This window comes from Ambystoma mexicanum, chromosome 3p (genome assembly GCF_040938575.1).
Source record: "Ambystoma mexicanum isolate Mex_15411 chromosome 3p, UKY_AmexF1_1, whole genome shotgun sequence".
Lineage (NCBI taxonomy): Eukaryota > Metazoa > Chordata > Amphibia > Caudata > Ambystomatidae > Ambystoma > Ambystoma mexicanum.
The window spans coordinates 486,819,836-486,837,132 of NC_090925.1; the positions used below are offsets into that span (position 1 = coordinate 486,819,836).

The following is a 17,297-nucleotide window of genomic DNA, read 5'->3' on the forward strand; positions in this document are numbered from 1 at the left end:
ATGTCAAATTGCGGTCCTATAGAAATATAGACCTTTAATTAAACAATAGAAAGCACCAGTAAAACCCCACTGCTACAAGAGAAAAGACAGAGTGCAGACTTTTGTGAAAGGGTACTCTGAATAAAAGAGCGGGCTTGTACAGGCACAAGACTGGCCCAATTCCCTTTTTCAAATAATATGTCTTTAAGAACCATGTGGAGAACGGTGGGGCCAGGGGGATAGGGTGTCTTCACTGTAGGTTATGTTCTTGTCTTTGCGCCTCAAGAGCTTTGAGACAGGCTTTTCAGAGTCAAAGTGGGAGTCTGGATGTTTTCGGTTCAGGACCTGTGTGGAATGCAAGAGCACAGCCTTGGATCCTACAATGCAGTGCTGTTCTACAGTGGTGATGTTTTGCTGGTCGAACATTTTGGGGATGGCAGATGAAGTTGAGTTGGTGGTGCTGTCTGACTCAGCAGCCTATGGTGTGGAGAAATGGAGACTGGCTTTTGGAAGTGAGCATGCTTGGCTAGCTCAACATGGTGTCTGAATACTGCAGCAGTGTCAGATTTTAGTACGATGAAATTGATGACTAGGCATCAGTATCAAGTTGGGGATGAGAAAAGACTGCAGATTTCAGTTGCTGAGACCGCAGAGATTTGGAATCGGTGTCCAGCGAAACTTAGAGATCCAGAAGCAGTTAAGCGTCGAGTTCTAGGATGACTCCAGTGGTTCCCGTGCACCTGCTTGAATGTTGTCTTATTTGCCCAAACTGTATTTGATGCTGTTCTGAGGTGTAAGGAGAGCCAGGGGTCACTTCTTGGTTCTCGGGTTTTCAGGGAGTCTCAATCCAGTGGGTCCAAGAAAAGGTGAGTCCATCTGTACTCTCACTCCAGGGAGCTTGTCTTTGACCAATAAGGGATCCTTCACCACCAGTGAACAGGAGCCTTGATCCACAGTGAACATGAGCCTTGATCCAGTATACCCAGTATGGAGAGGCCTTTCTCCAATAGCAGTCCCCTACTGTTCCCTGAGGGCGGTTAATTGACAAAGCTCTCCTCTGCCTTCTGTGCCTTTCGTCTTTACTTCTATGGCAGAGTATTTTGGTATGGACTGCACTCCCAAAGGAGGTTCAAAAGTGTATCCTTTAGTTATTGATTGTCCAAAGAGAATCAAAGAATGAGGGTGTGCCCCTCTCCTTTTAAAGGCAAAATGTTATCAGGGAATTGGTCCAAATCAAGCCTGCTGTAAGGTGCCCAATTCAGGATGTTGTAAAAAGTGCCCTGTGTCTTATGAAACACGCCCAGAGTGCATTGCATGCAGGAAAAGGAAGAGGGCCTTAATCGAAACCACAAGTGTGCGACCCTTCCCTTATCCTTCTTCTCCACTCTGGTTACTCTAACTCTGCTCTTTTCCCATGCCTGCCGACTTCAAAGGGACTCCAGTAATCAGCACCTTGTTGTGGTAGGGGAATTGTTAAGTCAATGCTGCCTCTGAAGCACTAGTTCCCAGGAGACCTCCTTTGGGAAGTTCCTGTGCCCTGGGGGAAGTGTTACCCTATCTGCAGGAGAATCCGAGGCAGCATCTTGGTTATTGTTCCACATAGCAGGTGTGGTGACAATCAGCCCAGACAACAAAATCCATCAGTTTTGCCATAGCTGCACCCTGATCACAGACCTGACACTAGGGCAATATCAAATTAATGTGGCCCTATAATTGTATACTTAGCAGTCACCATGCCACCCCTTAGGTTTACATATTTAAGTGACACCAGACTGACTAAGGCATACCATAATTGTAATTGAGCTCAGATATGCAGGAACATTGGGTTCTAGCAGTCAGGGTTACTCATGACCTTTCAACCTACTCTGTGCCACTGGAGAGTTGGAGATGTAGATGTCAAGGCACTATTTACAGCAAAGTCACATATGTACTATCATTTTGCCATGGGGCATTTCTGAAAGGGGGGTCTGTTTAGCAGACGGGCCCTTGTAGAAAACATATTACCCGCAAAATATTGTAGACAAAAAATCACACACACTGTGGCTCTTACACCTCGCAGATGACAATCCGCGACAGGATGAATAGCCCAAGGTTCCCAGTACTTGGAGTTGAGTGAAACACTGCTGCTTATCGCCATCTTAAACTCGAATAATCCAAATGTATTTAGGTCTTCTGATGCGATGATATTCTTTAATGTGCCAAATGCAGATTGTGGGTAGAGACAGGAGATATTCTCCAATGCATTTCAAACCATAAAGGCCAATCATCCGGTAAAACATCTGTGAAAAAACGCAAAACACTAATGATGGCGACTCCCTTATCTCACTAGATAAAGTTTATTAGCAAACTAAGAGGCGGCAAGCCTAGAATGTCTTTTACAGAGATTGAACATATAGCACATAAAAAATGCAGATATGTTTGGTTTTGGTCCCGAGGCGGATGCTATGTTGGGTTTTGTTTAGGATGTACTGAGGGTCACCCCGCTAAATGTATTAAAGGGCTAGAACATTTGATTAGAAAAGAGGTATTAAAAGAATTGTTATAAAAAATAATGGAATGGATACCTAGAGGTTTAGGTATTCCTTCACGACACGCTATGACACACTATGTAAAGAAAGTAAGTAAAATGTGAGGAAGTGGGAACAAATTCTGAATAGGTGGTCTTTAGATTTGATTTTGCAGACAATACGGGAGCACTGAAAACACCTTGACTTGTTTGACAAAGATCTCAAGTAGATCAGGACAAGCTAAGTAACCACATTGGTAAATTTGAGCTAGAGAAGATACTCTGACATCAATAGGAATTTTTGGAGCAGTATCGCAATGATTTATACCAAAAGGTTAGAACATTCCGGGAGGTATATTTTCAATTACTACAATGATGAGGTCTATACGTGGATGAACAGATATATGCAGAGCAATTACTGGAGATACTAATACGTCTAGTTGTAGTTTAACAGACTTTTCTAGTTCAGATTCTGATAGACCTACAAAAGAGAATAGACAGCCCTGAGGTGATCAAGATAACATAGAGTATGACAGAACTAGTATATCCAGAACAAGAGAATACATGGAGGGCAGAGCAGGCATCCACAACCTCTTCACACAGACTTGCTTACAATAAAAGGCTTAATAGTCCAAGTACCTATGGTTGCTATAGAAGGGGCTCCATTTTGTACCCACATAAGAACGGATACGTTTGAGACTAAAATGTACCCATTTAAATGTGTTTACAAAATGATACTAGGAGCTTTCTTTCCAGAATTAGAAGATTTCGAACTTCCCTGTAAAGCTAATGAAGGAAAGGTTTCAGCCTAGGAGTAAGTTTGTTCCACCAATGGTTAATATCACTATCCATATTTCCAGAAGTGTTTGTTAAAAGATCTGGGTAAGATTTCTTATTTGAAAACCCAAAATGTGGCAATCTTTAAGAGGGGCGAGTTGGCCATAATTGAGCATCGTTTTTGGATTAAAGCATTACTAAACATCCTGCACACAAGGGAGGTGCACTTGTTATTCAAGATACAATGAGTTAGAGGGAAGAGTGTTGCAGGCATATTAATGACAATAGTATAGCAATCACCCGAGCGTTGGGCATTGTGGTGAACCTGAAGGAGGACTCTGACGATTAGGGGAAATATTAAATTAGTTTTATTAAAGTAAAACAACCAACACTCCAAACTAGCCCTATCACTATGAGGGACGTTCCCTATGTAGCAAAACGCTAGGGGCGCACTTTTAAGTCCAAAATCAAGTTCTTCAGTCAGAATTATATCCAACTAACTGGACCAACCACTTTAGAAAACACCTAACTAAAAGGAAAAGGGGAGGCTTTGTACAATAGTCTCAGCAGAGCTTCTGCCTGGCCCAACTTATACTTGATTTGTTCTCAGTCTTCAAAGTTCCTTTTTCACAGCAGGATATTCTTCCCAGTCTTGGTATCAAGTTATGGGTTTCACTCTGCCCTTTTAACAAAGAAAACGGTGTCTTGGTGTGAAGATTTCCATTCTCCAGGATTGCTTGACAATAAAAACACTTCGACCTTCGAGGCTTTGGAACTCTACCTGTAATCTTTACACAGTTATTTCACATAGGATGGCTGTCCACCCTGGTTCGTCAGAATTGTGAAACCTCTGTGGCCTTCTTAGCTCTAATTGAATGTGTTCACGTTTTTCTTTTCCCCTTACATAGGCTATTAGTATATTCAGCTTTCTCAGGCTCCCATTACCTAGATAGCTTTCCCAGCAGTGAATCCCAATGTTCTTATCCCTCTCCATTTCACTTTCAAAGGGTGTTTGCACAATCTGATTTTTCCGGCTCCCATAACTGTGATAGCTTTCCTAGCCGTTATTCATAATGGTCATACCTTGTAGTGGTATGCTCTGTTGTGTTTCCCGGCTCCCGTAACCTCGTGGATCTTCATAGCCTTCATTTAATGTGTTTGTATGTTTCAGATGTACGCTCTCAGTCTGGTTTCTCAGGCTCCCGTAACCTCATTGGCTTGCCCCATGGCTACTTCTCTCGGTAGCTACGGTCCGACGATCTGGTCTCAGCATCTGTTACTAGCCTACCAGCCTACAATAGCTCCTGGTCGCACCACCAGTCACCAGGTGAGACTGGTCTGTTTCAGTCTCTGCTTCTTCTCTGACCTCGTCTCCCGGGTTGGGTAGAACACCAACCTTCAAGTGTTTGACTAGCATTTTGCTCACCCTCCTCACTGCTCTGCAGCCTAACGTGTCCCCGCCCCTCCAGGACCTTGTTGTAGCAGAGGCTTGCCTCTGCGTCAAGGTTCTCCTACCTATGTAGGAGTCTCCCTTCCCTTTACAGTCCGATATCCTCTTATACACGTCACAGGAATAAACAGAACCATGTACTTATTCATTGACCATGGCGTTCAGGCTGTATTCAGCATTATCTGTAGCAAATAGAGGAAAAGAAGGATCTTCGTGGAATATAGTAATTACAGGAGATAATAAACTCTTTTCCATATCAATGTATGTGGACAAGGTGGTTTGGACTGGGAGTTCCGCTCCGGAATGGGAGTCCTTGCCCCAAAGAGGTGAGTCCCTCCCAGTGAGGTCTCACTTGCCTAGATCACTAGGGAGGATCTTGCTGAGTGGGCTCACCTCCGGAGCCTCTAAAAGGGTGGTTCACCTCTGGGGAAAAGGAACAAATAGTCCAGATTTGTCACAGTAACTGCCAGCCACTCCAAGCCTACTTGGGGTTGAGCAAAGTGTGGGCCTCAGCTAGGGCGCAGGCCTGTTACCGACCCTGTTATACCCTCGACAAGGAGGTGATAGCTACTGGCACCTTAAGGCTCCGTCCAGGATGAAAATAGTTTCCTTTACTTGGGGTATTGCGTGTTCCTAACTGCATGAAAAATATATATATATGACTGCCACCATAGAAAATAGAAAAGGCACCCGGTCCATTCTCTACGTGTATGGCTGCCTGAGACAAGAAGGAGCGGCAGAGTCGGGAGGCCCAGCATGTAAATAGGGTGGGTGGAGGGGGGCCTGCTAGAGGAAATCATGTGGTTGGGGAGGAGCCGGGGATAAGGAGCTGAGGCACCTAAAAAATTGCAGCATACGGAAAAGGCCTTGGGTGGCTGGCGGAGCGCCATCCTGGTCCGTGTTTCTAACCACCTGATTGGATGAGCGCCCTTCCCCGGGTTTGAATGCATATATCAATTTAGGTGAAGCTCCTTCAAGAGAAAGAGAGAGAGTTCTTTAAATCAAATTCTGGATCAAGCTGAGGCATGACATTGGATTAACGAGAAGACACAGGGCTTTTTGTTCACAAAATATCTTAACATGCCTATATTTTACCTTTTAACTAAAATTCATAAGGATATTAGAAAGGCACCAGGCAGATCAATTATATCAATTGATAATATGCTGCAACCCTGCAGAAGCTGTGATTTGCGCTTGTGCTGAGCCGGGGACCGGTGGGATCTTGAACCGGACCAGTGATGCAGCGCAGGTGCAGGGACGCGATCGTGACACTGAATGGTACAATGGACTTAATGGATTTCCCACAAGTGTAGGCGGTAATATGGAATTCAAGGACAACGTGTTGTTTGTGTTGCTTGGTAGTAGGAGTTTCTCACGGTAGGTGAGCATGCGGCACCACTGTTTCCGGGGGCCAGTCGGATTTGGAGTTTGACTGTTGGCAGCCCTACGTGAGGAGGATTTTCTGGTTCTTGTCCTAGAGGAACGTTGTTCGTAGGTTGTCGTGGCCTTATGTGTTAGATCGGCTGTTGGCCCTTTTTACGCATTGAAATGTTCTCATTTAAATGTTTTGCTGATCTGTGGGTTTTTTTGCAGGTGGGATAATGGACTAGTGGGTTGTGGGTCTGTCTCATTCATTGTGTTGTACCAGGGATTTGTCTATTTCTTTCTTGTTGTTGATGAATAACACGATTTCTTTACAGGTGGGGCCTAACTGGTCTTTGACCTGGACACGCGGGTGAGGAGGATTTATGGGGTTGTTGATCCACAAACGAATCGCGGGTGGGTTTGGACTTTGGGGTGATGTTCAACATTGCCTATAATTGACTTCCAACATGGGAACTGGAACTTTCGTCACCTAGTCACGACGTTTAGTGACATCATCATTGTAATTATTCTTGTATTGTTTTCCCCGTCTTCTGTATGGAGCTTGTAGCGTGTGAGTGAAGAAGTCTCTTTTGGGTGTATGAGTCAAGAAATTTCAATTTAGAAATGGTTCTGGGGCAAGTTGTCCCGTGTTGGTCTCCTTATGGTAGCCTAGGTTGGTCTAGGGGTCCCATAGGTCAGTGATGTGGCGCTGTTTTGGCAAGGAGTAGGGGCCCTGGTGTGTTGTGGTGGAGTACTGCAGTTATTACTGTGGTTGGTTTTAACAGAAACTTGGGTCCCGTATATGTGGTAAGGTGGTGCAGTCGGCAGGGACTGGGGGTCCTAGGTGCACGTTTGGTGTACTGTTGGTGGCAGTTGGCAGGGACCTGGGGTCTCATGATGTCGTGGTGGTTGTGGTTCTAGGTGTACGTTTGGTGTACTGCTCGTGGCAGTTGGCAGACTTGGGGTCTAGGTATGAGTTTGATGTACTGCCGGTGGCAGTTGGCAGAGACTTGGTGGTCTCATGGTGTCGTGGTGTTTGTGGTTCTAGGTGTGCGTTGGTGTACTGCTGGGTGGCAGTTGGCAGAGACTTGGGGTCTAGGTATGCGTTTGGTGTATTGCTGGTGGCAGTTGGCAGAGACTTGGGGTCTCGAGGTGTTGTGGTGTGGTATGGCGAATGTTTGGTGCTGTTGGGGTTGATTATAGTTTTTGATGGTGTTCGTGCTGTGATGAACCGATGTTGGTGGGTGATGTGCTTGTTGTTGCTCCTGTTGAGCTGGGATTATGCCCAGGGGTGGCATCCCTGGTGCCCCAGGGTGCAGACTAGGGTGGAAGGTTGTTGCTGCACAGATGGTTTGGCGGGTTAGTGTAATGTACTTTTGGGGAACACTGGAGCATGGCAGGCTCTAGGTTTCAAGTGGCAGCTTGAAACAGGCGGTAGTGCGTAGTTTATTATTTTTGTTCCTAGAGTGTCTTCCAGTTTTGGTTTTAAGGGAGGAGTTAGCTCTTATTTTACTGGGTTCCTCATTGTTTGTATTTTGTGGGGACGGAGTTGAGTTGGAAGTATTCTTCGGTGTAGTTAGCCAAATGTATGGAGTTTCTGGCACGGTTATGGTTCTTTGTTGTCCATTTGTTTGTAGGCACAGCTAGGGAGCATATTCCTGGGGTGCCACGTAGGTTATGCTTGTGCCGTGGTTTTAGTGCTATTTGAGGCGCTGTTTCCATTAGTGTTGGTCTCAGTTTGGTTGGCATCCGGTCATTTAATGTATGGTGTTGGGGTTGTGAGCGAGCTCCAGGTGGTCCGTTTTTGTGGCACCCATTTGGGGTCTGGTTCGTTGGTGCATTTACGTGCTGGCCACACGTACATGTGGGGGTTTGTTTTGGGTGAAATCTTTAGTTGGAAGATCCTTCTTGTTCAAGAAATGTAACGAGGGAGAAGTAGTGTGTCTCTGAGTGTGGGTGACATCACTGATGGTGGAATGTGGTGATGTCAGTGAGTGTGGAGTGCTGAGGTGTTATGTTCTGAAGTACTGTTCTAACAGTTACAGTTGGAGATCTAAGCTTGCATGAAGGGACGTGTGTCTTCCTGTCATATACTTAACAATAAACCTACAGATAACTTACCTGCTGGTCCGGGTGTTACTTCTGGTACCACTTTATTTCAAAATCCTTCCCACATACTCTTACTCGATTGGCCTTTGTGTGACACCAGTGCAAGGGTGTGGTTCCATGTGCGGTAATGGACAGCTTTTTGTGCAGGATGCCCTGCTTATAGTTATCCGTCCAAGGTTGCTCAGTTGTAATGGTTTCTTGGAGAGGAGAGGAGAGGAGTGGCGCGGCCTTGGCATGGGGCAAGCACGTGAGCCATGCTTATGCAGCATGGTCTAGGCCTGCCATGGCTTTGCATGGGAGCGTTTTCACCGGTGATCAAATCTGAGCTTCAGACTCTTATATTAATGACGTCTTTCTCTGGTGGTAGATTAGCAGTGGGTAGACGCACTGTCATGTTACATATTTGAATGTATTTATTTTACTTGTAAAGCACTGATGGCAGCGGTTGGCCACTATGGAGTTCTCTTATAGCAGAACCTTCTGTTCTGTATGACTTTGAGCGCCAGGAAACAGTGCGCAGTAAAGGACACATTAACAATGCTCTATTCATTGGAGGCCCAACTGTCCCTGAGAAGTGATGATGCTGTCCTCCTGTGATGTCATAGGTGAGGGCCCTGTCACTGGAGCAATGGGATTAGCTGCTGCTGCTGAATTGTTAACGGCAGGGCAGGAGGTGCTTTAGTGGTGGTAAAGTATTGTTTTCGAAGGTTACATATTTACTCGAACCAACACTGGTAAGGGGCTGCTCCTGCGGAGGTGGCCAGTCTATAACTCAAGCGCATGTTTGAAGGGCTAAGATACGTTATTATGAACCAGGACAACTGTAACAGTAATCCTGTTCAGCCCAGCATGAAACCAGCATTGGGTGCACATAAATCAGAGCCGGCTCCGCAGTACCCCGCCACGGCTGACGGAAGCTTGTTTTTCTGCCAATAACTCCTTGAAGACACCAACTTCTGCTCCTGTGACTGTCACCGGAAGGCAAAACTGTGCTCTGCACATTTAAGGAATCGACCCAATTGGTTTGCAATTGCTGAAAGGTTTCGTTTTAGTTCATACTCTGCTTACAGACACACTGTGCTACGAACTGTTATTATTTTTTTTTTATCCATTTAAAGTTATATTAAGCGATTGAACATACTTGGATTTCAGGGATATCCCAAATTGCCTAAATGCATTCTCTACCTACAGATACACTAATGGTGATAAAGTTATACCCGAAATACAACCGGTGGCTCCTGTGGCGCTGGCCCTACAAGTTACACAGTATGCACGTGAAGAATTCCATGCATTTAAATGACGCCTGTGTTATGACGGTATCTGAGGCAGGAATCTGGGAGCAGGGCTTGTGAGTGCTTAAACAATGGGGGAAACGTTGCTAGGAAATACATCTCCCACTCCTGGCGCCCCCCAACTCCCCGCTTTTTAAAGGCCAAGCACATATTAAACAAGGGACGCTTGGCTACCTGCTAAATTCATTTAACAAATCCTTCTTACGTCAAGTCGATGCTAGATATCTGTTGCTGTACCGCATTGTAAATTGTCATATTATTTAGGTTTTGAATGCTTTTTCCCACAGGGCAATTCGTTGTGCCAATCCAGGACAGAGTGTAGGCCATTGCATTACGTTAACCTGTTTTGCATATATGCGCTTAATTCACTACATCTCGAGGACATGTACATTTGCATCAGAGGGGGAGGCTTTGATTATTGGTAGAACTGCCGTTTAGGGTTATAAAGGGTTAACTTCTGCAAGCCTTCCGCAGAGTTGCCAGGGCTGTGCTTTTTAACGTAGCCGATCTGCATTAGGAAACGGCAGCGCTGCAGGCTCATTTGTTCACATTTCATGGCTGAAGTAGAAAACTGAATCTTTTTACAAAGGCAATAATGACTGAATAACTTTTTTCGCTCCAGCTTGCTGTGTTTCTCTTGCCGTAGTTCATTTGCGCGACCTTTGAACCTGAAACCCCAGCAGTCTGTCTGACCCGTCACCCTTGTTGTATTTAGGTGGCCCTGGTACAGTGGACTGAGAGCGTTGGGCTGACGCTGGTGGGCCGAGATCAATCTTCTATGCAGCTGAGGACACCTAGTGGCCAAGTCTTAAATTTCACCATCCTGCAGATATTTCCTTTCACCTATGAAAGCAAGCGAATGGGGATCATTGTCAGGGTAAGTCACCTGTTTTGTTTGTTGAATTACTTTTACCGGCACAATACAACACACGAGCAATATAAAACCATTTCAAATCAGTCTTATCCAAAACAATCACTTTGAGTTTACAAGGACATCGAGATTATTGTAATTGTTAAGCTAAGCACCAGGTAAGTCAAAGTACAGTTGATGTTGAGCAAAATGTGTTGCCTTCTATTCAAGAGCAAAATGTGTTGCCTTTAATATAACGAGGGCGCCATCTCCTCCCTTGTCAGACTCAATTCCTCTAAACAGCCGATGGAAACAATAGCACAATCTTTCACTGCTAAATGTTCGGCCTTTTTAACAATGATGCAAAGTAACACACCCGTTGCCGGTATAACTCTAAGACTTAACCCCCCGAAGACAAACGCATAGAAGGTTTACTTTGGCCGAGCCTGACACATAGGTTCAGACTATTATAGGATGTTGTTTGAAAATGCATTTGTTTTTCATCGTGCTTGTTTGGAGGAGAGTCTTCAACATGGCAATAAGCTGGAATGTCCTCATCGATCACTGCACATGTATGTTCGGTTATGGAATTCATATGGTAGAATATTTTATGAGCATGGTTATGAGAACAATTTACCCAGCAGGGCTAAATCACAATAATTTCCATTTTAATCCAGCCTTATCGATTTAATATTTGTTTAAAATCAATGTAATAACTAACATATGCATATAGATAGCAAATTGAAAAGCCCTTAGGTGTTGACACAGGTTCTGTTAATTCTCACCCTAAAACAAATGTTATCAATCTCAGAAGTTGAGCGGCTGGGTGGACTCTCTGGGTTTCATACCTGTCACATAGCTGGGCTAACCCCTACTCCTTGGCCCCTTAAATCATATTGGTAACATACATAACATCTCCCGCTTGCTTGCCCCAATGATAGAGTCAGAGACATTCTGAAAATTGGAAACATATATAACATTTTATTGGAAAAACATATGGTCGCATAATTTGGAGTCATTTTATGAGAGCGGCCCCCCCCCATCCCTGCTCAGGTCTTATGCCTGCCTGGCACCAACCATGGTCCTTAGCTGGGTGGCTCCGCCAATCCCGCCTTACAAAAGTCCCATGTCCAAAAGCCTGTGAGCCATCTCGCACCATTCCGTTCTTGCGAGAATGGCCCGTCCTGGATTCCACTGCCAGTTCAGTCATTCCTCCAGAGAGTATGGAGTGAATAAGGCCACTGCATCGGTTGTTGAGGAGTCCCAACCGTCCCTAGTGGAATCAGCGCCCGTGTCACCCCATCCTGCCTGAAGCAGCCAGTGGTTGTAGCTCACGGGCCAGACCGCAGCGTGCCTCCTTCTCTAGGACCGCCCTCGTAACTCCGCCACGCTTTGGGGTGGCCCCCCGCGACCCCAAATGCCCCCACACCAGTCGCTGCTGCCAGGGCTGGATGAGAGGACTTGCTCTCTCAGCCCTGGCTATTTAAGCCGCCGGGGTGCAGGCCATTTCCAGCCGGACCCCCGAGGGCACCCTGACTGCATCCACCCTAGAGGAGGCGAGTCCACGCAGGGGGCGGCCAGAGGGGCGGCCCGCTATGTGAGCTGCGCCTCCGTGGGCTGGTGCATCTGCTGAGTATTCGGTCCCCTCTCCTGTCACTGCACCTTTGCAATGCTGGACACTTAATGCACCGCCCATCTCTGGCAGGGCAATGAGACCATTTGGGTATACATGGAAGAAAACTACCACCCACCCAGGCTGGGTACCGATGCACGTGAAACATTCCGTTTTTGGTGCTCTCACTTCGTAAATCGTTCCCGTATTTAAGATACTTTGTTCAGGTACAGTACTGGTTCTAAAATGATCTTCATTCTTAATATTCTGGGGATGGCGAGTTAATGATACGCTTCACACAAACAGTTAAGCTCAAACAAAGGCTCTTTTCTATTCTCATTGAAATGGTTTTGGGTTGGAGAAATGCCTAAAGGTTCTGGGTGAAAAAAACCACATCCAATTAGAAACGTATCCTGAGAAAACTGTGCACAAGTGACGTTCAGACACATGTGGGGGTTCTCGCACTCAGGTGCTCACCTCCTTGATCCTAGTCTTGGAAGTCCTTGTATCTCCTGAAACACCCTAAATCTACAACAGAATGTTCCAAGGAAAGTGCTCAACGAAAAGGTCAAGTCCTAAACTTAGAGTGCTGTTCCCCCCTAGCTACTCCTGATAACATAAATGATCCAAGTATTGGCGCAAAACAAAAGCCTTAAACCTATTCTTAATGCCTGTCCCGTGACTAGAGTAGCAACGTCAGCAGCAGGGCCATCAACACTTTCTGGGACCTCAGGCTCAGACTGCCTTGCCCCCGCGGCCCCCCCCCGTAAACCATCCCTCCACCCACCCCCCTGAAACCCTGGTCACCCACCTAAAAACCCATGCCACCTCCAAAATGAAGGGATTACATAACTCGGCTCAAATTCAACAGAAAACCGCATAGGCTTTAAATGGATTATCTAGTTAATAAAAGATTAGCATTACACATCTCTGTGACCCGTTTCCCCGAGAGGATGCTACACTGAAGACATTTTCACTTTGTTTCTTCGAATAATATATTCATTTTGAAAGATAATAAAGGAACATTATTTTTTAGCAAGAATTATTATAAAATGATAACCTAACCATGTTTTTCTGTATGAATGTGTACAAACAACAAAGTACATGCCCTTGGAAAAACATTACATGACTAGGCTGCAGAGAAAGCAAAAAAGCATGTAACACACATCAAAATTCAGTGAGCATTTCAGTTCATACCCATGCATCAGACACATTCAAGTAATCATAAAAAGAATGAAATGAGAAGCAGCCGGTGAGTATATGCTTTCTACTGCCCAGGGCTGGTGTGCCTGAAACACTGCCAAGATTAAACTATATATTTCCTTCTAGATTTGCATATTGCAAAATCATTCATTATGTCAGAAACTCTATCTCCTGAACCATTCCAGACTCAATGCTTCACAGCGCTAAATCTGGCTTCAATCCTTTTGATCAAATCGGGACAGTTAAGACATCTACCTCTTTTAACTTTTGTGGTAACGTGGGCCGAAGAAAGGCTATTCTCTTAAGAGGGGTGTGAAGGTGAACCCGTAGTGACCCAAACAATACAGGATCACAGTCCAAAATAAAGGGAATATCCAATCAAGGTACTATAAATATATATATCTGCTTTAATTAAACACATCACCTGTAATGGAACAAACAGAAAATACTATACCAAAACCCACCCTGATGTAAGAACGGAGAATATGTAAGAAGAAACTAGCACTCTGAATGTGGTTTCAGGGGTGGTAGGAGAATTACTAGCCACACAAAGTATATGTCGATGTTGAAAACAGCTGTGATGGTGACCTAACCAGTCTCTGGGGCACAAGTGGACCGAGGGGGCAGTTCAGGGTCAACAGTCCCGGGATTCAGTTCATGGTGGGCGCTGATTAGGGGTGAATGTGGTCGTTCTGTGCAACAGAAAGGCTGCTCTCAATGACGCAGGTTTGAGCGGTCCCAGGATTGCTTCACAGTTGAGATAGGCCGAGTCAGGCTTTAGCCACTTGGAGGGGTCAATGAGTGCCACACCAACGGTTCGATTCAGCGGACAACGGGGACTTGAGGACAGTGTGGTTCTGTTCAGGGTCTGCTCTCTCAGCTTCATGAGATTCTAGCACAGAGTGGTAGGTCCTGGTCCACCACAAAGGTCACTCTGGATGTGCCCTGGGACTGGATAGGAGGCAGACCTTCCTTCCGCCTTGGACGGCTCCTTCTTCACCTCAGGCTGAGGGCTACGGAAAGCACAACTTTTCCAAAGGAAGTCCAGTGAGTTGCTCTCAGGTGAATCGTCATGTCTTGAGAGGATCTGAGAGAATATAAAGAAGGGGTTGGAGACTGCTTCTTTCAAAGGCAAACGTCCCCAGGTGATTTGACTAAAGCTAGCCTGACTTAATGGTCCAATCCCTGCTCTTGAGCGGAGTGGACTTTTCCCTTTTGATGTCGCATCCAAAGTGCTTTACTCCAGAGGAAGTGGAGGGGACAGGAAGGAGAAAGTGAGACGGAGAGAAACAAGACAATAGAAGTCTCCTTCCATTGATCAGGACATCCTGCCTACTCTAATCCCACCCCCTTCCCACTAAGAACAAAGGTCCTTAGAACTGCAGCACCCTGGTGTGAGGTTACTCCTTTTGAATGGGTGTGCTCCTTTGATGCCCGGGCCCAGGCCAGATGCCTCTGGTGGAAGGTTGTACCTACCCTCCCAAAGAGATCAAAGAAGAGACCCGGTTCTCCAGGTTCCTGTCCTGCCATTTGGCAGTCTCCACCTGGCTGCCCAGAATACACATCACTTTCCACAGCAGAGCAGACTCGCAGGAACTAACACATGCAATATCAGTTAGGTTAGTTATATCATAGTATGATCATAAGTAGTACCATGCACCATGCCTAAACTCCGGCATAGCTTTATTTAGAATTTACCTTGCCACCAGCATGGGTTACTCATGATCATCATAGTTTCGGTACAGGGGTTATATCTTAAATGCTGACCCTACGTGACAGAAACTTGGCTGTCCCTGTGGCTGTCGAGTGGGCATCTTTTGACCTTTGAATCTGCTCTACGCCATGAGCAGAGCAGGCACTGCAGATCAGGCTAGTGATGTAGCAGGGCACAAGTACATTATGATTTTGGCATGGAGTTCACGAAAAGGGGAATCTAGTTGGCAGATTACACTTTTGGAAATGGAATGAACCGCATCATTTTATGAATTAACAAAAATCAAAAAAGCCAGGGCTTTGCACCCTTACCAGATGGCAAATCTTCACACTGTGTACATTCTAAAATGTGACTACGTTATGCTCAGGAATTGATTAAAAAAACAGGACATTGATCAAAGGGGACTGATAATATGAAAGAAGAGATGAAGGGGCAATTATGAGGGCGCTTTGAGAAACACTAACATCACTTTCCATTGTGCATTTTGCATGAACCAGTAGATGGGTGACACTGAGAAATATAGAAGTTATCATTTATCTTGCGGAAATGCGCGCACCACAAATAACTAGACCGGCACCACAATGACGCTATTTTAGTTTACATAACTAGTTCTTTTTATTGCAGGTAGGTTGTTCAGTAGCACAGTAAGTGCTCCTTTCAACAGAATATACACACATAAATATGAACCCCAGCACACAAACACAGATCTTTGCAACAGGTGCTTAACTCACTGAGCTATCTTCTTCACCATGGTGGAACTCAAACTTATCAATTTTCATTTCAACTTTGATCATTGGATTTTATTAATATATTTCCCAAAGAAAGATGGAATCGCCACAAAGGTTGTGCTGTAGTGAATGCACGAACTGGGCATTTAGAGATTCAGTTGATCTGATCTGAACTTAGTTACAATACCTCATCAGGACACTATGTATTATCTTGATGTGTTGAAGTCTTTAAAAAAGGTGTAACACCATCTTTGCTGGGTAGCCAGGTGAAGACCCCTCCCACAGTGCAACATCTCACTCGGTGTATGCAGACAAATTGATCAACCCTGTCCTGCCCGTTATCACTCTCCTTTTGTTGTCAGCCATCACCTTAGCTAGGCGCTGATTGAGATTTACAAGGTACTGATGCCAGCCCTGCCCCAAAGATGAACTGTTAACAGGCATACTGCAAAGCGCACACTCGCAAAGAAATATGCATGGCAGTGTTTTTTGTTTTTCAAAATGATTGACAACATTGAGTGGCAGGGGCTAAGGCGAGATTGCAAACTTTGTCTATTCTAATTTGTACATCTCCTCCTACAACAGTTAAACACGCATATAATTGCCATAGAAAATCTTCTCAATGAAAGAACTTCACACACCAAAACATATTTATTGTGCATTGGGTCAGCATAATTTCCATTACTATTACTTTCCTGTTACATCTGGGGACGCGACCTGTCACCTGTTTTTGTTTTCTCTTGGAGACGCATGCTACAGGGAGGTTTAGCCCAGCCAATAACAACTACGGCTCAAATGTGCGATGTCTTAGAAGTGGCCCAGTATCTGACGGAGATAGCATTTTTCCAGCCTACATGTGGTACAAGGCGTTAGACAAAGACAACATATAGCTTACAAAGCATGCTGTGCGAAAACGATACTCGGTTGCTCCCAGAATTGTTGCCCTCTCACGCTATACTTCCCTACTTGCTGAAACCATACACTTATTTACGGCCCGTGGTTCGAGGAGCCCCCTCACTGTGTGCCTTGCAGAATCAAGTGGGGGCACAGGGGATCTGAGCTGTCATTCCAGAAATACTTTCCACTAAAGTGAGGACCTGTCAATGCCCTCCTCAGGCTCCCTCCCCCAATGTGCCAACTGATTTATCTTCCTCAGGCAGGCGTTTTTAAAAAATCTGAGTCATATTATTTTGGGCACTTGAAACTAACCTGGTTCTTATGTAATCAGGGGTTACAATGCTCAGCGAAACTGTACTCATTGTATCTGCCTCTGAAAGGATGAAAGGCGCAGTCAGCCCTGATGGGGTTCATAAACGGTGTCCTGCAGGTTACAGAGCTCAGTGCCCCATTTCCTTTTCCTTTAACTCTGTGTACATGGTTTGTACTCCGAGCAGGTGATCATAATTTTCAATGTAATGTAAAAGATAAATTGTTAATGTCCATCTCCACTATCCTACTGGATAAAAGCTGATATTTGAGATGGATAGTGGAAGGGCCCCCACAAATATGCGCTACCGCATGCATAACAATCTGGCCTTCGGGCTGTAGAGGCCAAATTGGAGAATATTGTAAGTGATGGGATGATATTAGCACAGGACAGCACAGCAGCTGGCGGCTACAGTTTCACATCACATTCTATATAATTGCACTTTTAGACATGGGGTGATGCAGAGATTGCTCCAGTTTGACACTGTGCTGATCAGGTACTGAAA

General features: G+C 45.2%; 1 protein-coding gene across 1 annotated transcript in view; it reads left to right on the top strand.

Annotated features, from left to right (window-relative positions):
- The window catches only part of ATP9A (ATPase phospholipid transporting 9A (putative)), a 1,385,006-nt gene that overhangs the window by 797,631 nt on the left and 570,078 nt on the right, over positions 1-17,297 (top strand). The window contains exon 15 of the mRNA XM_069651153.1: positions 10,194-10,355. Within this exon, the coding sequence (XP_069507254.1) occupies positions 10,194-10,355 (162 nt within the window). The remainder of the gene's footprint in view (positions 1-10,193; positions 10,356-17,297) is intronic.